We start from the raw sequence: 25,346 nt of genomic DNA on the forward strand, positions 1-25,346 counted from the left end.
TAGAAAATGACCCGTCACTTATGACTAAATTGGCCAAGGCGGTAGTGTATACGTTTTTCTCTCTCTTTTCAGCACCCGTACTCCTCCACATCTGAGGTGTATTATGAACTCAAGGGAACCACGCAGAATTACGTGATCGTGCACGCCTGCGCCGAGTCTGGATACCTGTTCAAGCTTCACGGCGAGGGCAAGAAGATTCACGTGAAACTGAAGTAAGATTTAGAGATTGCTCTAGAGAAACAAGACCTTTCGCCGGTGTATGCCCCTCTGAGCAACTGATGATCAAAGAAAGCGAAGCTCCATTTGCTACTTCTCGAAGCCTTCTCCCGGGAGTATAGTAGGGGTCTGCTAGCTGCTCTTGGTGATGATTCATCCCTGACAAATTGAATTCTGAGGTTTCATGGGCCCAGACCACGATTTGATTATGAGGTAGTACGTCGTAGTGGGAGACTATGGATTAACCTTGACCACCAGGGGATCTTTTACGAGCCCCCAATGCACGGGACACGGGCTTTTTTGCATTTCGCTCCCATCGAAGTTAATCAATAACCTGTGAAACCTTCATACGCACGCCAACAGTGCTTTGAAGAGCGTGTGCGGATGAAGTGGTACGAAGGTTCGCTACCCCGACGCCGGCTGTGCGTTCTGTTATGGACCGGCACCCTCGACCGTACAGGTAGCATTTCCTTAGTGGCCTGGAGCTTTACCAGCAGCGGGGAGGGGCCCAGACAGAGACGAGGCAACGTCGTAACGAGTAACAAAACGTTTACTTACGTCGCCACGTACGAAGCGGTCAGCTCGACTAGCTTATCGTCAGTTAGCGACACGAACGCGCTAAGCTCTTGCTGTAGCGCGAAGTCCGTACAAACTCCTAGTTAGCGGAGCCGGAAAAACGAGACGTGAGAAAAAAATGGATCACTGGCCTACACAAACGGTGCGGTCTATTCGTGATGTGCGTGCAAGATAAACTTTATATTAGAAGGATCCATAACTCCGTTTTAAGCAAAAGCAGGTTCCATTGATGATTGATAGTGAACACGCCGGCGCGAAACTCCTCTTAAGAGTGTCGCTGTAAAACAAAGGTCGCCATGGGTTCTGTTACGCGCAGCCCGCACATTTTGAATAAAGAACTTGGAAATAAGAGGTAGGTTTACTACAGTGAACCTAATTCTCAGTACATGCTAACCTCTTCCGGCATCCTGCTTGTCATCACCCAGAGTAAGACTTCCTGCAATATAAGGCTTCTCTCAGCCCAAGTGATGAACGAGTCATTCACCAACGCAACATTTCAATAAATGGTCTCCTCAACCAGCTTCACTCTCCAACTCGGGTAATTATTCAACAAGCGTATCTCTTCAACCAGTGCAATGTAAAGGAAAACCAAATAAGCACTGTTATGAGGTAATTTCACAGCAAGCTCATCTCCCATGGGAACCATGCTGGAGCTTTCACCCTTCGCTTGAGCCAATTGCCGCTAGCATAGAGACATGTTCTAGCGCAGAAACGACATACACAGAAGTTATACCTAATCAGAAATTCGAAAGACCATGTGTTACTTAATACCGCATTACAAAGGATCAACAACTTCTGCTTTTTACGTGCACACAGTACAAGCATCATTTTGTAGTCGTTATCAATAGATAACTTTGTGAAGAGGTAAATTTGTTATCTATAGCTTGCCGTTTAGCGATGTTAATGACGGCTTGCGACGCGGCGAAATAAATGACATAATTGTTTGTTTGCGTATGTTAAAGCGCCAATTTCTGTTTAACGAAACTACAGCGCGAGTGCTGTCTGGATTTCGTGGTCACGTGTGTCTGCCAAGTTCTTAGCTTTTCATTAAATGTGAATCTTTCGTCAGTGTGGCTGTGAAAAGTAAGTGTTTCGCGTATTTCTCGCTCCACTGCGCAACGTTCTCAATGGCCACGCACATCTGCAGTCGCACCCTGGACCTTCTGGAAGAGCACGACGCCACCACGGAGACCGCGCTCGCCGAGGACGTCGAGAAGGAGCGCTCGCTGGCCCAGGAGTTCGCCACGACGGGCGACCTGAAGACCCACGACGAGCTCAAGAACCCCAACGCTGCTTTCAAGAACTACGATATTCACGCCAACAAGGAAAAAGTGAGCTCGCCTTAAACCTATGGCGACTTGGTGCTCGAATCGCGCTCGTATTTCGCCAATTTGATTCTGCGAGAATGGCAGAGCACGGCCCGCGTAAAATCCAACTGGCAATTATAATGCACACGGATCAAGCCCTCCCTTTCAAGTGGAGAAAGAGAGAAGGTGCTCGACCGCACAGTGACTTGATCTGCAGTGACGGCTGAAAAACATCAATCCACTTCAAATATTCCAGTTGGAGACGTACAGACAGTGTTCACCTGGGGGTTTAAATAACTCCCGCTTCCGGTCGACTGGTTCACTTCGCCTTACTATTCGATGTACATTTCGCCAGAACCAGACAACAGTCTGATTTTCTATATCTGTGCAAGTTGCCGGTGTTCACTTAAGCTAGATTTTAGGTTTGTTCTATTTTACATTTCCTCAATTTAGCGCCTGATTTCTAGCGCAAATTCCCTTATAGTGCGTGTTTCAAAGCAGTTATAAATCAATCCTTCATTTGGGTCTGTCAATGATATCAAAATTCTGTCGAAATAATCAGTTCAACACACTATACTTTTGAAAAATCTAAAGGGCTCCTCACTTAGTTTAGCCATTGGTGAGTTGATAAACAGCTCATACTCGGAGCTGTTCGTTCTTATCATGAAACAGGGGTTGAAAACTAGTTTCCCAATTGCTCAGTTTGCAAGCACACCATTAATAGTGTTGCATTGATCTCTGTATTTGTATTTTGAATTGTCAGAAATGTTGCTTCTGAAATTGTCCGTGTGGAACAAACACACATGTGCCAGGCATTCGCAGGTATTGTTTCAATGGAAAATTTTCTACAGAAACTTTTACCTTATTGCCTACAGATGAGCTTTAGATTTATTTGAATATTACCTAATACGAAAAGGGGTAGCCCTCGCCATCAAACCACAGCTGTTTTGATCATGAGCTCATGATCATGATGAAGTCATGAGCTCCCAGCAAGGCAAGGAATATAAATCGTGTTAAAAGGCACTTGTGGTTTGTAGAGTGCTGTTTAACCGGTCAACTGTCCCGCCCCATAATGTGGCACGTTTTCTCATTTCTGAAAAAAAAGGAAGGGTTATTAGAGTAAAGATTAAACTCACACAAATTCTTATAATCGCTTCTCCAATTGCAGTTCGCGGAAGGCCTGAACAAGCTGGCGGAACTGGAGTATACGGACGACGATATCAAGGAGATCGACAACAAAGCAAGCGGAAGCCAGTTATTCCTCACCCTGTTCCGCTCTTTCAGCAGCTTCGACTACGACGAAATCAACGATATATACCAACACCACGTGCACTCTGCCCAAAAAGAACTCAAGGTTAACGTCCTGTAAGTAACCGGCCCCATCATAACCTGCTTATATCAAACACACGGAATGCGTATAACGTGGGTTTCAACTACGAAAGCCAAATTATGTCATGGAGATGTCAGGCACGATAATGCATTTACAGGACATGATACGCAACAACAGGTGGGCAAAAAAAAATATCCTCCTTAGATGATGATTTCAAGCGGGCACTTCTAGAAAGCTTGCGCCGAAGGAGATGGTCTAATTTTCTTGGCGATTAGCATTAATTTTTTTAACAATGCGCTAGAACAATTTCAGTGTACAAGATGGCGCAAGCCTATCCTGCCTCCATCGCGTCTCGCAGTCATACATTCTTGGATCTCCTCGCCGCCGTCGGCATGAACCCCCACGTCACCTTTGGACTGACCCTGATCAAGAATAACGAGCTGACCCCACTGGACGCCCAGCGGTTTTACGATAAACTCCACCTGAGCCTGAAGGAAGTCAGCACTGCAATAATACACGAAATTGCCGTGAGTGTGATTTCTGCGCTAAGCGCCTTTCTATAGCGAGTACTGCATGAAGTTTAACTGCAATTTGCCCACGGAAAATACTTCTTCGATTGGAGCCTGAAGCAGAAGTTGGAGCGAAGTCATAAGAACGTTCGGTTGATCCGGTGTCTTTAGGTGTGCTTGCGCGGCTTACTGCTAAATTATATCAGCCGAATGTTGGAGCCAATAACTTTTTTTTTAATTAGGCAGATACATTCCCAACGGTATCATGTTGCTGTATACGAGGACTCGTGTTCGAACGCAGCGCCGTCGTTACTATGGGAACAAACACTGTCAATATATTGTTGAGCAGCTATGCGGAAATTTCATTTAAACCTCCGCACAAAATGCACCACATTCAGTAACGGAATGGAATCGACTTACTAATGATCAAGTACTACAGCAATCTCTGACGTCATTCACCAGAAGCCTCAGTGTCCATCAACATTTATTTTCTGTTGTATTCATTCCCTGCTGCCCATATAGTTACCAATTTCTTATTGTTACCAACTTTAAGCCCCTCACATTTTGTATTACTGCATTGCTCAATATTTTATATGTTCCTGAATAATTACGATATGCTACAAACCTTACAGTGCTGCTATGTCTACTCCTATGTTGCACTGCCATCATTGAACTTTGTTCTCTCAAATTCTGATCCTTTCTGTTTGTACACTAATCAGTTGCGGCCTTTGTTTTTTTTTTTCTGGCTTCTTTTGTAAATATTTGACCAGTGTTTGTATCTGTACGCCCACCTTGCGAAAATCCCTTCCGGGGATTGCAGTATCACTAAATAATAAAATAAACAAAATTCGATCAAGAAAACGACGAGTTTCACAATAAGCTCCACCATTATAGGTTAACGCGGTAAAATGTACTTTAAGATCGGGAGGTCTTTTGTATCCCCAGAAGTTTCTGCACAGACTTAAGTTATACCAAAGTAATATTTGGCATATTAGCAGGACCCATATTTAGCGGTTACCGCAAGAACCGAATGCTATAAAATACTGCAGCGCAAAAGAACGTGACAGGCTCGTTCCTTCCCGCACGATAACGTTCACGTTTAGTCCGTGCTCTATTCAAGGAAGTTAGCCTATACTTGTTCTCTCTATGGCTCGTATCTTCAGAGTTATATTTTCTAGAGATCCGTGTTTTTTCAAGTGTTCACGTTTCTCGGAGTGACTCAGGCGGGCAAAATTTCCGGAGCAACGTTTTCGTTCTGACGAAGACCTGAAACACTAACAACCGCAAACGCCATGGCCACCGTGCAGGACTCGTGCAAATCGGAGGCCGTCAAGAGCAACCGAGGAACTTGGAGCGCCTGCAAATTGGCCGCCAGCGCAATCGCAGGGGGCAAGGGATGCAAGCGCGCACACGATGACCACGAGGAGGACCACGGCACCTGCAGCCCCGAGATCGTCTCACGCATCTTGAACGTGAGCTTCTATAGTGGCATCTGCGCATTTGACATTCCATCTTGAGTAGTCAATACACTATCCTTTAGATTGTCGTTCAAGCATCAGCCTCAATTCTCACAAGGTAGGGTGCCACAATGTGATTTGACTTATTTGTCGTGATGCATGTCGAGTTACATTGCAGCAAAAGATGCTTGATTTGGAGTCATCCCAAAGTGCGCGCGCAATGGGCCTACAAAATTCGCAACTGCTGTAGGTAAGCTTAGTAGTGGGGCTGTATAAGAGCCAGGTTAACGAAGCAGGTCGTATGGTTCGAAAGGCAGTGAAGTGCAGATGATAATGACTTGTATTTGGTAACACAATAATTGTCTGTTTCAGAATGGCTCGTAACCCTGCCGCTAGCTTTATTCTTGCCTCATTCAATGAGTATTATAGGCCACTTACGTTCACTACTGAATTTCCAGCGCAGGGCAATATCAGGTTTTTAGACTTGCGTTTGCATTTCAAATCCGAACACGTGTGTTGGCTATATGAGCCCAGAGCTAATAAGCCGCCCTTGAGGTACAGTTCTGCACACTCTAAACTCATAAAAAGAAGCATCGTACGTTCTTTCCTGTCATGCGCTCTATCTAAGTCATGTGCTCACCTGCTAGATGAAGGCCTTAGTAAGCAGGTGGCTCGTCTGGAAGCAGCGGACTATCCGAGACATATCATTATCTCGGTTGCTGAAGGCCTGCATCGTCAAAAGAAACTAACTTCAAGCATGAGCTATGAGCAGAGAGCGGACCACGTAAGAGAAAGGAAAGAAGAAAGGGAAAAACGAAAAGTGGCGGCAATTCCCTACTTTCATAAGGTTTCCCACAACCTAAAAAAGGTCGCGCAACGTTCTGGTGTAAACGTTGTGCTTACAGCACCTAACAAACTCTTGAGGTTGAGTGTGATGAGCTCTCCCATGAGTAAGCCAAAGCATGGTTGCACTACCGCGCACAAAGATCCTTTTGTTGCATGCACTCGCAATGTTGTGTATAAGATCCCACTCTCGTGCGGGAAGCACTACGTGGGCCAGACGGGCAGATGTTTAAACGTGCGTCTGGCGGAGCATAGTAACAAAGTGGAGAGCATCGCAATAGATGGGCATCTGGCTGCCCACTGTAGAAAATGTGACGCGAAGGCTCCATGCTTCCCGCTATTAGAACGAACTGTTGTTGTCTATCGCCACAAGAATAAGATTACGAGGGAAATTGTGGAAGCAGCTGAGATAGCCAGAGCAGGTGACGAGTGCGTTAGCACGCCGTCTATATTTTTATCAAGGAAAGAGCTTGAATTTTTGGGCATAATAGTCACATGACTGCCTTTTCCCCCTTCCCTTCAGTGTGTTCTATTGTAGTGGCGTCCCGGTGAGTATATATATACTCACCAGCTGCAATAAATCAATTGTTGAAAGTTAGCGCTCGTCCTGTGTTCTGCTTGTCCATGTGTAATTTTTTGCGCTATGTATCCCAGTCTAAATGCATCCCACCAACACGCCCAAACTTCTTCCCTGCGAAAGTATCCCCCAACAGCCATCAGTCATTGCAAGCAGACGGACCTGCGCCAGCTGCGCGCTGATTGGCTCGTGTCGGCTGACGAACTTCTGCCGGGGAACGTTTTTCGGTGGATCCAGGTCAACGTTAGGTGTCAAATCTTTTGACGCCGGTCATTCGCCGCCAGACGAAGTTGATCGCTTTGACGCCGTTTTTCTTAGATCACATCTCTTAGGCACCCCTTCCTTAGGTTAAGCGTCGGCGTCCCTCGGCGTAACCGAGCCAACGAGCACAACGAAGGATAAAAGGGCGAACGCGGAGCGCCGCAGGGGATGAAAGAGGGTGATAGCGAAGAGAGTGCTAGGAGGAAAGTGGAAGAGGAGGGTATGGTTAAATCATCAGAAGAAAAGCGTCGCGCCGCGCAAGACGGGCGAAGAAAAGCGTAGCGCCGCGCAAGACGGGCTCTGCGGTGACGACCGCTACGAGATGGCGCCAGGGCAGAGCGCCGTCGTCTGTTCGCCAATTGCATGCGGTGAGCGCACTCACCGATACCATATATGAAAGCAGAGCGATGCAGGAGCGGAGGTTTGTCTGCGGCGGCTGCTGTGAATCGCACCCACGCGCTGCCTCTCGCGATCTCTTGATTAGCGAGGCAGTGGCGCCACACTTCGCTCCATTTGCAATGTGCCGCGCGAGACGGGCTGTCCGCGCCAGCCAGTATATTGCGAAATGAAAACACGTATAGAGCTGCGCTCAAATTTCGCATTAGGAAGCATCGTACTCGTCGGTGATTTCTTCTTTCCCTTCCATGTAGCCCACGCTTTGTAGCGCGCACAAAGCCACAGGCAAGCACTCGTGCCATGCTCCGCTACACCCCGGCAGCTTCCTCCTTCGCGCGGAGAAATGCGACGGTGACGGAACGTGTAATCTCTGAGTAGCTCGCTCGTAAACCTTCATTTTAGTATAATGAGTCAGTAAATTTTTAGTAAGCGATTTAATGGCACATGCTGCAGCAAAACAATGCAAGTCTGACTGCGTGCCATGTCCGGGGAAATATTTTCTGAGCCTCTCGCAAGCAGCCGGGATTTCAAATGTGCTACGTGTACTTGTGTGTGCCACTAACAAGTGTTGTGCTGTTTTATTAGCTGCAAAAAAAAACTGGGCTCATGTTTTACTTTTTAGTGACACCTACACCTCTGAAACAATTGGCTCGCCTTGTGCACCATCTAGTGACAATCCTAAAGCTGACGTCGCATGCTCGAAAACCAACGAGCGTTGGGAGAGAGGCTTGGCCAGCTCCGACCTAGAGGTTCAGCAACGGCTGATTGCGAGGACCCAGGACGTGGCCCGAGCTCAAATCATTTCGGAATGGGGATGCCTCTCCAAAGCTTGATTTATGTAACAAAGATGTTTATTCCCTCTCTCCATCTCACATGCTCTATACTCCTCGACGGATTTGCGGAACACGTGCGTACGTTTGCCACAAGACCTTGCTTGTTGCTTGCGCCACAAAGCTGCGTGGAGCACCAATATAATCAGCGACATTCACTCCACCTTTCCTTTAGTTCCTACACCTTGGTTGATTGTTCTGAGCCCTCGGTTGGTGTAACCATCATCTGGTCCGTTCCGCGCAGTACTCCGTGACGCCGGCAGACACACACAACGAGTCCCACTTCGAGAGCGCCGTCTTTATGCGTGTGGCCCGCAACCTGGGCACACGGAAAGCGATGCGCTACCTGGGGCGTTTCATCGCTCCCAAGTGGCACGCGAGCGGGCCCAAGAGGAGGGCTGCCCTCTTTGCGCTGAAGCAGGCCTCCAACTTACACCCTGCACTGGTAAGCATTTTACTCAGCTTCCTCAGTGTGTGCGCGGCGGCGGAGACGCCCGCTCTGCATGCACTACGAAACCCCACAATATGAGCATAGACATGTGGCAGATTGTTCTTACAAGACTTAGCACTAGACAGAAAACGAGTCCTTTCCAGCCAATGGTATAAGGCTTTTCTATACGAAATGCGTTCCTACACCACTGCACTGACATTGTTGCATATATTTCTCAGTACTTACGCATATTGGGTAGATTTTTCACCAACTAATAAATCAGCGCCTGGTACTGCAGACTCTCATAACGTCACCTACACATTCAACAATGTTAAGGGAAACTGAGACATGCACCCAATCGCAGCAATTGTTACAAAGGAAACCCTTTCTTTCTTTGTATTCTATTCTAACATGCCTTAGCCTAGCCTCACGACTACTTCGGCTATATTTTTTCAACGTGACTACTGCTTCAAAATATTTCTTGGTCAATACACCTGCCCCGATATTGTCGTTACGTTAACAAAGGTTAATAAACCAGCACATAATTTCACACGACACTTCAGACAGCGGGAACTTTGTGATTGATTGGTGGCAACAGGTGTTCGAAGTGGAAAATAAAGTCTGAACGTCATTTGTTTTTGCTTCTAGCCACGGCGATATACATCCACAGCATTTGCGGAAAGGTCCAATAGGTCGGACGTTTCCTGATATTTTATTTGATTTTCGCGTCTCCGATTGCGAGGCAGCCATTATCACATTATTCAAACTTTCCGTGACCCACGGCTTTCCAAAGAAAAATGAAAGAGGAGAAAAAGCTTTTTCCGCAACCACAAATTTCCCTTGCTTCCTCGCAGGCTCACTCTATCGTCTTGCCCGTCTTCTACAACACGAGCGAACCGAGCGCGATTCGTTGCGTCTCCTTCCTCGTCATCCTGTTCAGTGGCCCAGACCTCTACCTACTGCGTCACATTGCCCGAGAAATGGTCACAGAGCCCAGCGACCAGTTGGTGGCATTCGTGTCGAGTGCATTCCGTTCCATGGCCAACTCTAAGTACCCCTGTCATCGAGAACTGTGAGTCACTCGGCGAACTGAAGATAAATCTTGTCTTTAGAACGAACCAATGTTAGAAGTCATTATTCGGCAGGGCAGACGTGCAAACGCATACACAAGAATCAACCGAAGAAGGCGCTGTTCTCGTTCTACTTGCCTATTTGGAAGCCTGCTTTTCCGTACCCTTGATTTGTGCATCTAGACTAGTCAACAAGTACGAATGCCGCTTGGGCAGCCCATTTGGCCGACACTATCAAGTTGTGAACGCCAGCTGAGAGAAAGCTTCGGTAATCTTGCCATTTAATTGCTCTTCACTACTTCACGTACACTGATATATGAATAAAATTATTGATTAATTACTAATATATGCGGGTGAAAGTTGAAATACCACCAAGAAACCTTAACATAGGTCAAGGACCACGCAGTGAGCGACGAGCTGGAACATGATACATATAACCCTAAAAGACGAAAAGATACAGTTTGGATTCGTCAAAACAACGACAATACTCAATCTTGTCTTCATTACAGTGAAGGGTAAAACTAGAAGGAGGCAGAAGCATAGTTCGTGTGCTGCCGGATAGGCGGTTAACACGAACTAGGGTAATAGGAGGCACCGGGACCTTCACTGTGCTGTGGACTCAACGCGAGCATATGACGAATGTTATGAATGTAACTCTCCGACTGCGGTGCCAAGATTTATTGTGATTGCATGAAAGGTGTCTAACATAAACACTTAGATGGACTGCTCGGAAGAAGACGCACAACCTCTCGCGTAAGAAGTTCCGACAATTTTGGAATGACCCTCAATCGAGCATTGATCAATTAAATCTCGTATTGGATTCGAAAATTAAAGTATTCGAGAATTTTCGGAATTTTTGATATGATGAGAGAACTCGAAACAGGTCGGTTATACCTCTTGCCTTGTCAAAGTATGCGCGATTCCTAGCACTTGTTTCTAACTAACTAGCAAATCTGTGCCAAATTTCGTACTATTTAGCAGGCTTTTGTCGTGGTGGAATTTAGAGTGTAGTGTAAGCTCCACCGCCACACGAAGAAGCAGTGTTAAAAAGCCAATGCATTGTTGGTAGGGCAGTTTACGAACAGCGAGTGCGCAGATTGGTTGAACGGAACAGAATGGGGCATTGTGGAAAGGAATCCAATTGCAATAACAATGCTTTTCTAGGGAGTGTAGTTACACTATGCTGATGCACTACAGCGGTGTCCATCCGCGCGGCCTCTGTATGCAAGCATGCCAGCTGCGTACCACGCACCCATCGGAACCATCAATCATGCTCCCACTGCAATATTATATCATGCGGAGCGATGGTCGATACGTTACTGCGATGCGTTACTGCGATACGCAACTGAGCGCGTACTTACCCGGAGTTTTGCAAATCATGATGGCGGGGGGTGCACCGCAGCAGATACGCAGCTTTTGCCTCACTGATTTGTCAGTATTCTTTCAGTGTTACCCGTGCTCTTGAGTTTATTGCTTGACAGCAAATGCGCCGAATAATAACTGGGACAGAATTGAATGCCTCTGAGTTAGTGGGCATTTGATGATTGCACAATATTCCACAAGTTGGTGAGACAAGACGATGTGAATCACTCCATTCCTTTAATTACCAGGGAATCACAGTAATAATAACCCGTAATTTCAAGACTTAATAGTGCAGTTTCTGCTATTGGCAACATATTTGCGATGTTCCAACATGGTATAGTCAAGAAACTAAACCATACACAAGTCCTTGTGCACTTATCTAATATTGGATTTGATATTCAAAGCTGAACCTTTGTATTCGATTCTTGTTGTAAGGTTTTGATATCCGCACACCTCTACATAGGACACACTGATTATGGTGCACTTGTTCTAGTTTACATAGAGCACTCATTGTATAAGGCAACCGGTATTATTGTTGCTTTTTTTTCGTTGCTATTTATTATGTATTTGTATCGACCCCAATGCTTGGACCATCAGTCAGCAGTATTTTATAAATAAATAAATATCCCCGCGTGCTTTGCTTCACGCTCATTTATTGACGCCTGATTTTGTATCTCACAGTTTCAGGTGAAAGAGTTGCCGTACTCTCGTTGTACTGTCACGTTTTGACAGGTGACTGTAAAGTAAACGTCGACGTGTACATATGTTTCAGGATCCTCCATGATCGAGACACTTCCAATATTGAGCTGTCAAATTAAGATAACATGCCCACATTTTGCATTTATATACCCCCTAATGACTCCAGGCTTGAAAGAACACACGTTCAATTCAATATTTTCCTGGTATTTCTGTTGCTCAGTGCCCAGAAGATGCGCTACGTGCTGCCAGAATGGGACCACGACACTAGGTTCAGGAGACCCATAGACAGGGCTTCGTCTCACCTTATCATCTCCTCCACATACAACCGTAAGTTTACTTGAGCATGTCAGAAAGCGGTTGCTTTCTGCAGAACCGCTGACGATATCAGTGGATAATTTTCAACTTCGCGATATCTGCTGCTGCTCTGCGGTTGAATAAATGCTGCTAGGCTTCTACACTTAACCTTCTCAGACACAACGTCCACCCTCGTAGACATCGGTTTTACCTTTTTCAAAGGTAAGGCAAAAAAAAGCAAGCTAAGATATCCCAAATATCGGCGAAACATAAAGTTCGATGCAGTTGTCACAGTAAGTTAAGCCTTTATTCATTTTGTCAGTGCAGTTGCTTGTTTTAGAAAATTGACAGCTTGTGTCAGACGTGACACTGCATCACCACCTATGACGAAAAAAATAACATGTTCTGCATTTCGAATGTCAGCAGAAAGCGGCAGTATAGGATGAAAAGTAAAGGCAACGAACTTCAATGCGATGGTAAACGTATACGTATCTGTTTAGGCAAAGAAGTAAAGAGGACTTTCATCTGAACAAACCGGAGAAATAGTGTTTCGTTCGTATACGTGGTAGTTTTTCCGATTCGTTAAAGAGAGGCTCCTAGTAAGAACTGGTTTTAGATGTACTCTGTCACTAACATTTCCTTTGGCCTGAGAAAACTACAGTATTGTTCTGCGCTCAGCAGTGTTCGGAAGTGTTCTACGCTTACTGCTGAGACGTTTCGGTTTGGGGAGATACTCTGCGCCTCGAGTTGTATGGGAGATTTATGATTCCGTATTAAGCCCAAGAAAAATACCGCAGAAGACGAAGAACACACAGGAAGGTGCGTTTATCGTCTATAGCACTTTTGGTGCGCCCCAATGAAAATGAACATCAACAAATCACCGTTTCGCACACTTCTGCTCAAAGGGGGCAAGCAGCATCACAGTTGAAATGCTTTCGGCTGACATTCATGTTATCTTTCATCCCAGTAGGGCCTTGTAATCACGACGGCACTACTACTCTACTATAGTCTATTTGTTTAGACTTTGTTTAGAAAAATATCTTCTATGAATCTTGACACACGCTTACAGAATGCACCGAGTAACATAGGTGCTTGTTACAATCTTTCGCGACGCTATCTTTGCGCTCAGGCTCCAGCATTATGTCGGCAGGGCTTGTACAGGTCGTGCATTCTCAGGGGAGACAGTAGATTATTGAATCTTTTAGTAATCGCAGAATTCCTTTGATCAAAGGGCGAAAAATTATTAATACAACGTGTAACGTAGATGTCTAATAGGTGGTGCCCTAAGCCACTCGCCAACCACAGCTCCCTCCGAGTACCCACAAACTGGTCTCGAAAGCACGTGCAGTGAGCAAAAGTGTGGCACTTTTGCTGACTGCATCCGGCGGAAGCGACAGCGGGAGTATGAAAGACGTCATGACCGCTATGTTGTAAACATCTCCTGTAGCAGAACATTAGTTTCAAAGCCTCCTTTCGAAATCTGAGCTATCGTCAGTAAATCACAGAACATGGGCGTTCCCTTCAGAGCGGACGACGGCCCAGCACATTGTCTACCTCGCGGGGCATGGCCCTCGAAATACCCATGCGCCGTCGTCTGCTGCTTAACGAGAAAGTGTGCTAACCTATGCGACCGAGCGTTAGAACTAGCGGGATTGTTATGCTTAAGTGCCGTGCAAGCTACTTATTCACGATTTCTGCGTTTGCACCTTCCCGATCACCCTTTGCTTATTGCGTCTTTTTTTGTGTGTGTGGAGCCCAATCATTAAGATCTGTAATATTTTTAGGTGCTGCTAGGTAACTATGCAATCCTCTTGAATTGCTGTTCTCCCCACATGTGAAGCCTTTGCCGCTCCAGCGTAGATGTTGGAATCTATGTGAAGCCGAGCTTTCCTGAAGCACTTACCTAAACTATAGGAAATTAAATTTGGTGCGTGCAACTGTCTTTATTGAAATCTATGCAAAGCGTAAGCTAATGCAACATTTATGTTTATTCATCATAACCTGTCACAACCCTAACGTTACGCAAAGTGTACGCTTATGCACTACACCAATCCGAATCTAAGCAGAGATGCAAACACCAATTCATGCTAGTGCACACCGATGAAACGTCGAGGCAGTGATGTCACGAGAAATAAGGTGATGCTTGTGGAGGGAAGAATGGTGAGGACAGATGTATGCTGACAGAAAAGGATGAAGCGAAAGACAGGGGTAAGGTCGACAATTATTTTTTCTCCCATTTTATTCCGGCGTTCATGGCCTCGTGGAAGCTGCCACGCATGCGCAGGTGCTCCCACGCGAACGGGATCTCACGAGAACGTAATCTCGCACGCACGTGCTACGCGACGCGAGGACTACGCCTATTACGCAACACTGCAATAACCCCGGTGAGGTAAGTCTGGGAGGATTCACCAAGAAAAGCGCTGATTTAATAACTTTCAGTAACACGTCTGTAGTACGAGTTCTAAAAGACCGATTAAACATTTCACCAAAGCCTGATGGCCTATACAGCTTCCGCGCGGGTGCCCACTTGCCACTATCTTCTTTCTTTTTTTTTGCACTTGGTTTTAAGAAGCATTACTTTCTTTTCCGTTTTATAACCAGCAACGTACAAAACGAACAGAGAACTAGTAACAGCTGGCCTGACGGATTTATGCGTTACGCATTAGTTGTCAACGGGACCGAAAGATGTTTTTCGCCGTTTTCCAATGCAGCCAAGTATGACTACGGTAGCTTGACGGCCTCGGAGATGATGCGCTCGCACGACAGCTACCTGCCCAGGAACGCGTTCTTCATAGTGAGGGACTGCAAATCCGGATACAACTTCGAAACGCTCACCCTCGAGTTCGAGAGCTGGGGCATGGACAAGCTCTTCAATCACCTGCTGGGCCCGCAGCCCGGATCCACGAAGAACCTCTGGAACTTCATGGGCCGACGTCGCATCCCGCGTGATGCATCTGCTAAAGAACGAAAGGAGATCGAGGACTCCGTGAGTATTTTTAAGGCACTGACAAACTGATTATGTTGTAGTATATGTGAGGTGCGTCAGCAAAAACTGATGTAGTATTCTGTCGGTAGTTCCACAGTGCTTTGGTACTGCAAGGCCCTGAGAGCTTTATCTCTGTATTACTCGAAAAACCGCGCCTTTAAGCGACAATATCGCTTCAGCATCACCACTAAAACCTGTTCGGGTGCGTAGTAACGCTGAGTTGCGTAGTTGTTCTCTTACGCAACATTTTAGCGGTGTCAGGGCAACTTGAAACTGCCAAATCAACGTATAAATAAGATAAACATTCAAATCAGATGTGAGAGATTGGATTTAGAGTGGCGGACAAATTTATCTGTGTGATCCGTCTCCAGCTCATCAAAACAACGTCGGATATGTCCTGCGGCGCTAATTTCTATACCGTTGCACCGACTGTTGTCAAAGACAGTCAGGTCTGTCGTCACGGGCGAAACATTTGTCGTGTTTTGAGACCTCCGGCCGTCGTCAGAGCAAAAATTTTGCCACAAGAAAGACATTCTCGTTTATCGATCTGTCGCCCTGCGTGTCAACAGACGCGATTCTGTCCTTGCGATATCAATTTCTGTCTTCTAGGGGTTGAGACGTGGCCAAGTTCGTCGTGTCAGCAGAACATTTTGTCGTCTCTAAAAGAAGAAAACGATACAAAATTTTCTGCTACGTGAACATCCTAAACTTCACTATTACCAATTGCACTAAGACAATGATGAAGGCAGTCAGTGCTCATAGTAACTGTTTCCTTATATAGGTACCACGAAAGTAGCACCAGGTCTGATAAAAATTGCACCGAACTGAGCTGTGTTTCACATTATTTTACCAGAATGCCTTACTTTACGCAATGTGGCATACAATCCTATTTTGTTTTGATGTAATTTAGACAAATTATCATGATGCTAAATAACACCTTTGTAGATACACTATCTTGTGCTTATAATGGGGCAGATCACGAGACATGGTTCTCGTGCTGTTGGTCTATACAGTTTGCTCCCAGCAAATAGACCGGCTACATTACAAATTAAAACTGCCGGGCAGTCCCCTTTAGTCCACTTAGACCTCACTTGGAGGATAGCCTGTTTCAGCCTTATCACACACGTGTCCAAATCATTAGCGAATATGTTTACCGGCATTAGCCCTGTCAATCGCATTTATTTGCTCAAATATCGATTCAGTTCTGATAGATATTTCATGTGTATCTGACCAGTGTGAGATAACATTTCTTTTTTTTCTGAATCATTGAATGCAGTAGCTGCGATTACAACCTCTCCGTGTCATGCCCCTCTCAACTTTGCCCAGCTAACCGTGGTTTTTGTCATCGCCTTTGCAATGTGCAGCTGCGCATCACTGACCGAGAGTACGACCAGATGTACGCCTACCTTACGCTCACGATGTTTGGAAAGACCGTCGAGAGTTTTAGCATCGACGAGAGCATCTTGGCCACACTGAAGAAAGAAGGTTGGCAGTTTCCGACTATCAGGCTGCAATATGTGGCAGTGCGCGCGTGCGACCTAAATCGGTTTGCATGCAGGAAAGTTTGCACCCTTTAGAGTTTATCTTGCCCCCAGACAAATATCGTGATCTATCTTCTCGCGTGCCTTTCCTTCTTTTTCAACCTTGCACATTTGGTATGCCTAGGTGACGAACCGTATGCATGTTATCAAGCGTGACATAGCATTCTTGAGAGAAAAGCAGCGAGCGCGGAGGTTTCAAGAAAGGAAACGCAAGCAAGACAGACGATGCTTATTGTTTGGTGATAATTAAGGTGTACCTTAAATGGTGTAAATTATTTTACACTGTATCAGCTAATTGTGATCTGCAGGACCACTTAAACACAATATACGCAAAATGATGTAGATAGAACAAAGCTTCAGAAGCTTCTTTTGAGCGGTATTTATCAGCAACGTTTTCATCATGCGCAACTTTGACTTACTGAAGAAATTGTTTAGGCTAGTTAGTGATGTTGCTTCTGCTGCAACATACCCCAGTGGGAAAAAAACTTTAACAAAAAAGATAGAGGGTACTAGACAGAATTCCCTATCCGTAAATATGTTCTCCACACTCGAAACTACGTCGCTACTTACACGATTGCAGTGGTAGCTGTGCTCGTCTAACGAATGTTTGCACAACTCTTACTTTTATATTTACTACACTGGTCCAGCGCTTCATATGGCACGTGTATATTTTAGTCTAATCGAAGTAATAACATGCCCACCAACCTGTGACACTTCAATATTCATAAAATCCCGAAGAAATCACACCTTAGAATGGATTGTTTTGTGTTTGGGAGGGGTTGTGGGTTGTGGGCACTTTGTTCTCAGATTGTCTCAAGCACTCGTCTATTTAAAGACATATACGCACTTTATTAAGAATGTTTTAAAATTAGACGTGGCAAGCAGCAGCTAACGTCCAACAGCAAAGATTGAGAAGCGCATTGTCTGCAGGCCACAGTGCCCTTTTTGAGCTAATTTGCTGCTGCCAATTTAGACCGATTCAGGTACTCGTCTGGTTATCAAATTTCTCTAATAAAGTACCCATCTTGCGTCCTTTCACCACCAGGGGACTTCCAACGAAATATTCGGCAGCCACGTTGCGAAAATATTTTGAAAACAGACTTTAGTTCTCGTAAATATTGACGCAATATACGTAACATCGTAAAACGAACATAAATTTGAGAACATCACGAAAGATTCGGGATGGTTAGCGGAACAACAGAAAGCTTGAAATGCGCGCCATTACGGTATCCTGGCGTGGGATTACGCGAGCAGCCATGATACACGTAGTACGCCATTGATGCTTACCTGAGTTACACTACTCTCGCCTTAAAGTAGAGAGCACATTCGAGGGTGATAGAGTCTGATGGGACAAGTAATTTCACTTGATACCTCCGGTAGACTTTAATGGGCTGCTAGTAAATATTATTATAAACATAAAACGCGCTTTCCTATGTTGTAAACAGCTAGTGTTATAGTTCGAACGCAGAAACTTCAGCTACCAGATATTTTGCTCGTTCATTTGGCAACACATGGCACTAGACTGCTGTATCTCGCCATCGATGCGTGGTCGTAGCTATCGTTCTATGGCTAGATGTATGGTCATGATCGAAACATATGAGATTGGTGGCACAGGCACAGGAAACCGTGCACGTGGAGATATATACAGTCAGTGGTATTGGGTCTGTACACACAATCCATTATTACAGATGCAGCTATATGTTAATGTCCGTAGCTATATTATCACATAATGAAGTCACATTCCCATTATTTTTTGCCGCCGCAGTGAGCCCCCTATTTTGCTGACTCCATGCTGCAGAGGTGTAAATCCACTGGAGAGATATTTCTGCTGAAAATAAATGAAAACATTTGTACATTTCCCTTTTGCGGAAGGAGGCAAATCACGGACAAAACATCTGGCAGCACGTTGCAACTACCATTTGCATTTTTATCTTTAGTTTCTCGCAAGTGTGAGTCAGGACGAATCAATGGGCTTGCTCTTTTTCTCGAAAGAGACAAGCTTCGCGAGCATTGTTCTGGAAAATTAGCAGGGGAATCAGCGCCAGTACCAAAGCCTGTAGCCAAACACGATGACGACAAAGCAATCCGCCCGTACGATATTAAAACACGCAATGATAGTGATAATTGCTCAAGGCCATCCCGCTTAGTATGAGCGAAATGCGAAAGCAGATTTCTGTTAAGTCTGTGCCTGTACATGCCCTATAGCATATAAAACCAGCACTTAAATGTGCCCACTACCTCGATCACAGTACGGGAAGTGCGGCACTCGTACAGCTTACTTCAAAAGAGTTATTTCGCAGTGCTATATCGCTGATTCTAAGACAAGCCATATTGCTTCCAACTGTACTTTCACTCAGCTAAACCGGAGGAGGCAGTCCGGAAGTTGTTGGGCACCGAGGGCCGCAAGAAGCACTTTTACATGACCAGAGACATATCGCTGCTCATGCCAAGTGAGTTGGGCGTGCCGGTCATCTTCGACTACAAAGAGGCTGAGTTTATCTACGCAAGGCGACAGAAGATGGGTCTCACACACGGCGACAACGCAGAGCTCAACTTGGACATCAAGCGCCACTACCTGTAAGTGCACTTCTGTGACTAAGCTCAAGGCAACGGGTGCGAATTCTAGCCACAGTTCGCATAGAATGCGCAGAAGATAGTAGCCCTGCAACGAACTTTCAGCGACTATACACCATTAAACAACTGTGTGTCTTTACATTGAGTGGGAAGGCCACAATAAAATAAGGCACTGAAGACTGTGCCCGTCCGCACATGTGGCTATGTTTCTGCACATTATAATAACCTTTTGTCGGTAGCGTGGCGTACACATATTAAATTGTATCACTCAACATGAACGCCACTAACGGCAAGTTTTATTCTAGGAAACGCTTGGCATAACTGAGAGCCATGAGCAGTGTATGAAAATTCATGAATGTTGGGCAGACTGATAGGGGCACGTATATTTCCGTCAGCAATGTAACGGGGAAACGCTCAATTTTTTTAAGAGCATTGGTTACTTGTGACCTGCAACTTGGACCTAAAACGTGAATATGTACCACGGGGCATTCGCGCTGAACGTTTCGTTTTGTATAATGCAGTTATGTTTGACATAGCTGTAGAAGAGTTTGCAGGTCAATTTCAAAATCAAAGCCATAGGGCACAAAACTCCAATTCGGAGGCTCTATTGCAGAGGCCCAGTGTCCACCGTTGTAGCCAAAGACATTCAGTGGGTAATAAGAACATCCACAGTTCCACCGCCTACCAAACCATTTGCCTTTGCCACAGTCCCATAACGAGCATATTACAATATGTTTAGTTGATCAGTGACCCTCTGCAGAAAGTAATGAGTATAAGCACGTGGGCGTCTGCCATAAAACGTGTTCATGCTCCAACCTTTCATTTCAAAATTGCATCAGGCTGTTCACTTACGGCATGTTTGACCAAAGCTCATCCAGGTGGCAGAAACAGGCTTCCACACAACAATATAAACGCGCGTTCACGGTGCTTAGCTACGCCGTTTATTTTCTAAACATATATAGTAAATGACCACGCAGGTGGATACCGGGTTTCACGTGGTTAATTGAAAAGTTCTGCGCCATTCTCTGTTACATTCTTGATGCGGTGCATATAAAAACGAGCAATGGATAACGTCCAGAGTCATATGAAAGAATTTGTCTGATGAAACGCTCTCGGCATCATATTGCACAACCGCACCAAACTTTAATCCCGTTATGTCCGAATTTTCTCCCCACCCGAACAGATACGACATCGCGTCGTGCCAGATGCTCAACTTAGCACCACAGTTCACCAAGCTGGCCCTAGGAACGGGCTACAGAGCGCGCACCGTCATCTCCTGGCCGCTCGACCTCCAGGCGACTCTCGCACCGCTCGAGGGTAGGCTGAGCCTGCGCCGTCCTCTCCGCCTGCCCTGGAACGTTATCAACCACAGGTTCCAGCCCTTCACGTTCGCCATACCCTACGACATCAACGCGAACCCTGCACACGCAGTGGCCGAGTTTCCGAAGCTGGTGAAGCCTCTCTACCGACCTGAAGAGCTGACCGAGGTAAAAAAAAAGGCAATGAAAAATTTTTGGTGCGAAAGCATCAATCGGCCAATTGAGCGATAAAGCCAGCGTCTGTAGCAGCGAAACGGTACCTAAATTCCCGTTGGCTGCGATGCCACGTCACGTGTACGCCTCGGCGGAGTAAAGCGGGTGAAAGGGAAGACCTGGGATCGCACGCCAGGTGTTACGTGAGGGGAGAGGGTATCATAGCGACGCCACGTTATCATCGCTCTGAGAAGCCTGTGTTATCCGCGCGACCCTTGTCCGCACAAGCTCTCACCGGCCTTCTAACTTCGCCTCGGTAATCGCTATAAAGGAAATATAGTATAAAGAAAAACGCAGTTTCGCCCGAAAGGCGAAGCATCGCTTGCGATAGCAAAGTATGGGGCAGCCATGCCAACTAAAGATCGTACTTCTATCGACCGTATCAACTTGTAAACATTCGTTTGCTAACTAAATTAATGAGCATGGTGTCAGTGCGCACAACACACACGAACACATCGTACTCGATGACTGCGGACACTCACTGTCAAAACGATGACGTGAGGAAACGCGGCAGCAGCACCAAGCGAAGTGTCATTCGCGCTGTCTATCGCTTCAACGCGAAGAGGACACACAGCACGCACAAAGCTACGAGCCACCGACGTACCTAGACTCTGCCCCAACCGCAGATCGCTCTCAAGATACGGCCGTGCGACCGTGCCCAGCCGTCACGTGCGCAGTTGCAGCCGGAGAGAATGCCTGTGCGCGTGACATCATGCTTGTTAATTTAGTTAGTAAGCGCATGCTTAAAATTTCATAAGGTTGATAAAGCTTTCCTTGGTTCGTATACCTGTCTAATAATTTGTTATAGCAATCGATAGTTCCCCTTTCTGGCGAAAGTGCACGGTATTCTTTTCGTAAGGAGTGCACCAACCCTGCCCAGAGAGCTCGATCGCTCTGCCTCAAAGCTGTTGGATCATGGTTTTTGCCTTAGGGGTGCCCTTGAGCTGTAGCAGATATGGACAAGTTAAATAAGAGAACATATCATGAGCACCATCATCGTAAGCTTCATCATTATCTCGACTTTTCTTTAGTGCAGTTGTTCATTTTCATGTATTAGGTGTTATTAGGTGTTCTATTTGGTTACCGTATCAGAAATTTTGTCTAGAGAACATATGTTCAGTACTTAGTAGTCTCGTGGCTTTCATTTCAAAGAAGTGTAAAAGGATAGACAGTTGGGCTAGTTGGTACGGTTTCATGGTCTTGGCTTGTAGTGCGAAGTGCACACGGACCCAGACAGGAACAGACAGGACGAGCCTGTCTGCTCCTTTCTGTGTCCGCGTGCACTTCGCGCTACAAGCCAAGACCATGTCAAGGAAGTGTGTAGATATGTTTTGTACTTAGTAGTCTTGTGGTTTTCAGTTCAAGGAAGTGTGTCTGTGACTGTCCAGTGTTTTTGTCCAGTACAGTCCAGTCCTGTCCAGTACATCTTCAATAAGTGAGCAAGTAATGAAAGTAGGGCAAGTTCGCAATGGTTAAAATTGCAAGCAGGGTGAAAGGACAACTCAAGACAACACCTGCATTGAAATTATACATTACAGAATCAGCTGCTAATGTTTCCCTCGAGGGCGTTCTTTCCAGTTCTCCTCGGTGCGGCATATTTGAGTTGAGACAATCAGTTGTGAAACACGTGATAGGTCAAAGCCAAAGAAAATATCGAGCTAAATATAGCTCGACTTTGGGAAGTGCTTGTCCAGATATTAGCGGAAGTCATACTAAAAGGGATTTGGTGGAAATCCAAAGGCCATTAGTAATTAGTCATATTAACGGAGGCAGCCTGAAGCACTGCTCTGTCAATGACTGAGTGCTTTCATACATTATCTTTGTAAAGATCACTTGAAAGGTATAACATTCAAATTATCGATGCCTTAGGAGACGACGTTATACAAGAGGCCGTATAGCAATCTAGGTGCGACAAAACTGGCATGAGTGCTAGATAAATGTCCGTGTCGGGGGTTAGGTTCATCAAATTAACTGGTGGTGGCTAATAGCATCATATAATAGAATGCACAAACAGGGCATATGCGCTCAGTATCAGGCATAAGCAAAAAGAAACTCACATTGTAGAATTGATAGATAGAAGTGATAAAAACAGTGAAAGAGTACGAGGAGTAGATAAAAAAAGGAAGAAGGATATGGCTTTACGTGAGCTAACAAATATGAAGACCAGTTTCATGTGCTGGACGTTTATCGAATATTAGAGAGGCTCCAATCCTACATAAAGCATTCGCCTCGCTCAACTGTACTGTGTGGCCCTGTAATTCTTTGATGCACGCGAAAGATCGTTGTGATAAAATAAATGTTTCTAACAAGTTTAAATCTGGCTGAGAGAGGAAATCGTTCAGTATGAACACTGTAGTGCAGGGAAAGTTTTAAAAAAATTAAATTGTGGGGTTCTATGTGCCAAAACCACTTTCTTATTATGAGGTGCACCGTAAGGGGGGGGGGGGTGTACTCCGGAAATTTGGACCACCTGGGATACTTCAACCTGCACCTAAATCGAAGTACACGGGCTTTCTCTCATTTCGACCCCGTTGAAAATGCGGCCGCCGCGGGATTCGGTCCCGGGACCTCGTGCTTAGCAGCCCAACACCATAGGCACTAAGCAACCATGGCGGGTGCAGGGAAAATAAGGCGCACTTGGGTGAAGGCTTTAAGAGGAGCCAGATAACGCTTCGACTCTAGCGGCCACCAGTTGAGGTCGGCCCGCAGCCGAAGAGCACATACAGAGGCAGTGCTTTCCTTATGCCGGGCCGTAACATGCTGGGGCAGTTCAGAACATGGCCGAGCTGGAAGGTTTTAATGACAGCGAGCAGGACGGCAGCAAGAGAGAGTGGGGTGGTTTATGGAAAGCCAGGGTAGTTAACCAGAGGTAGTTCGGGTACCCTGCACTTGGGAACGGGGGTAGAGAGAGAGAGAGAGAGAGAAACAAGGATACGAAAGGCAGGGAGGTCAACCAGAACAGCATCCGGTTTGCTACCTACACTGGAAGCGCGGGAAAGGGGGTAGTGGAATAAAAAGCACAAGACCTCGTAAGGAGAGAGAAAAACAAATGATCTCTACGAAAAGAAAGGGTCCGTGCGACTTACTTGGTAATAAAAAAACCTGCGTCGAGACTGTCTACACAAAATTTTAAAGAAATCTTAGAATATTAATGCTACGTTATGATAAGCTTATAAAAAACGTATGGACGCTTCTACACAATGACCTTAAAAGTTTTTTTTTAGGCCACTGAGCTTTTACTGTAGATTGCCGGATGTTTGGGCGAGTGTCGCCAAGAGATGACACTATCTGTGGTATAATAAGCTAACTATAGAGCACATCAATCTGCTGAGGATACCTTCGAGGAGTCCGCAATTTCAATAATGAAGAGAAGAGACTATGTCCGATAATTCTGGGACGCTGACAATGATCATGCTCACGAAGAAAGCGCGCAAAAGAAGCATTACAGGCAAACAACTATGATTTCTTTAGTTGCAGCAGCTTCAGGCCAGCCAGCGTGTTCTTGCCTACTTGCGTGCATCTCGTTTTTTCGCGCTGTTTCGAACGGGTACTTGTGGCATGATCTTTAAGACAGTTGAAGTGAAACATTTCACTTCGACGATGTGTTATGTAAAATATGTACTCTGGTGGATTTTTAGCTGACCGTAAGGGTCGGTGCGCCTCCTCCTCCAGATTTAGAACAACAAACCCAAACGCACGCACGCACGCAAACAAACTGCTCATTTCACAGCAACTTGAAACGTCGATAAGAGTGGATTTCTTACTAGATGTTCCCCTTCTTTTAATGCCATTTACTCGGGCGCATGCGCAGTTCGACCGCCACTACTTCGACGACACCTTTGGCGTCGGCCTGAACGTCAAGGGCCACGTGATCAGCAAGGGCCTGCACCGGGCCGTGCGTGAAGTCTACCACGAGATGTCGTGTAGGGAGCGCTTCTTCTACATGGCGGTCAATCCTCACTGGCACCCACGTGACATCAAGATCTACGCCCTCCCCGCTGCTAAAGACCCCACCAAGGAAGTGAGTCAAGTAGGCCGCCCTTAAATGCAGACGTGACATGTTAGGTGGTAGAAAGACCAGACAGAAACTAACAGAGAGTCACCCGCCGCTGTTTTTGATTAAAAGACGGAGCGGGAAGAGCGTTTGCCTTAAAACTGCAAATTATTACAACAGTCGGGAAAATTTGACTGCTTTCCCAGCGTAAGGTTCACGCGTTCTTATCCTGCTATTTCTTATTCTGAATTTCTCTTCTTGCTTTGCTGTACACGGCAATTATGAGATGTTATAACTGCAGAAACGGGATGACAGCCATTTAATAAACAACTGTGTGACCGGTTCAATGAGCACAACATGTAACAAAAATAGACGAGCAGCATCTTTCTTTGTATGAAGGCACCTACAACAGATGTGTAAAATACACAGTGCCTGAAAAAACAAACGCTACATGATGGCGCCTCTAGCCTCTTAAACGAACAAAACATCTGAATTCGACAAATTCATCTCCTGGCCCAGAAATATTAAAGATAAAAAAATGGTTCACTATTAAACAGGTACC

General features: G+C 45.7%; 1 protein-coding gene and 1 long non-coding RNA gene across 3 annotated transcripts in view; one reads left to right on the plus strand and one right to left on the minus strand.

The window, feature by feature from the left end:
• The window catches only part of LOC135903672 (uncharacterized), a 98,473-nt gene extending 83,359 nt beyond the window's left edge, over positions 1 to 15,114 (minus strand). For both annotated transcript variants that reach the window (XR_010564884.1, XR_010564883.1), the window contains exons 1-2: positions 14,993 to 15,114; positions 6,036 to 6,122 (exon numbers count right to left, since the gene is read on the minus strand). This is a non-coding gene — a long non-coding RNA (uncharacterized lncRNA). The remainder of the gene's footprint in view (positions 1 to 6,035; positions 6,123 to 14,992) is intronic.
• LOC135903671 (vitellogenin-6-like) overlaps positions 1 to 25,346 on the plus strand; it is a 43,098-nt gene that overhangs the window by 7,457 nt on the left and 10,295 nt on the right. Inside the window, exons 6-18 of the mRNA XM_065433995.1 lie at positions 73 to 212; positions 1,940 to 2,123; positions 3,268 to 3,464; positions 3,788 to 3,956; positions 5,246 to 5,410; positions 8,547 to 8,747; positions 9,587 to 9,804; positions 12,084 to 12,190; positions 14,869 to 15,143; positions 16,508 to 16,628; positions 19,042 to 19,261; positions 20,442 to 20,745; positions 24,602 to 24,811. Coding sequence (XP_065290067.1) covers positions 73 to 212; positions 1,940 to 2,123; positions 3,268 to 3,464; positions 3,788 to 3,956; positions 5,246 to 5,410; positions 8,547 to 8,747; positions 9,587 to 9,804; positions 12,084 to 12,190; positions 14,869 to 15,143; positions 16,508 to 16,628; positions 19,042 to 19,261; positions 20,442 to 20,745; positions 24,602 to 24,811 — 2,511 coding nt within the window. The remainder of the gene's footprint in view (positions 1 to 72; positions 213 to 1,939; positions 2,124 to 3,267; positions 3,465 to 3,787; positions 3,957 to 5,245; positions 5,411 to 8,546; positions 8,748 to 9,586; positions 9,805 to 12,083; positions 12,191 to 14,868; positions 15,144 to 16,507; positions 16,629 to 19,041; positions 19,262 to 20,441; positions 20,746 to 24,601; positions 24,812 to 25,346) is intronic.

This window comes from Dermacentor albipictus, chromosome 9, assembly GCF_038994185.2.
Source record: "Dermacentor albipictus isolate Rhodes 1998 colony chromosome 9, USDA_Dalb.pri_finalv2, whole genome shotgun sequence".
NCBI classification, from domain to species: domain Eukaryota; kingdom Metazoa; phylum Arthropoda; class Arachnida; order Ixodida; family Ixodidae; genus Dermacentor; species Dermacentor albipictus.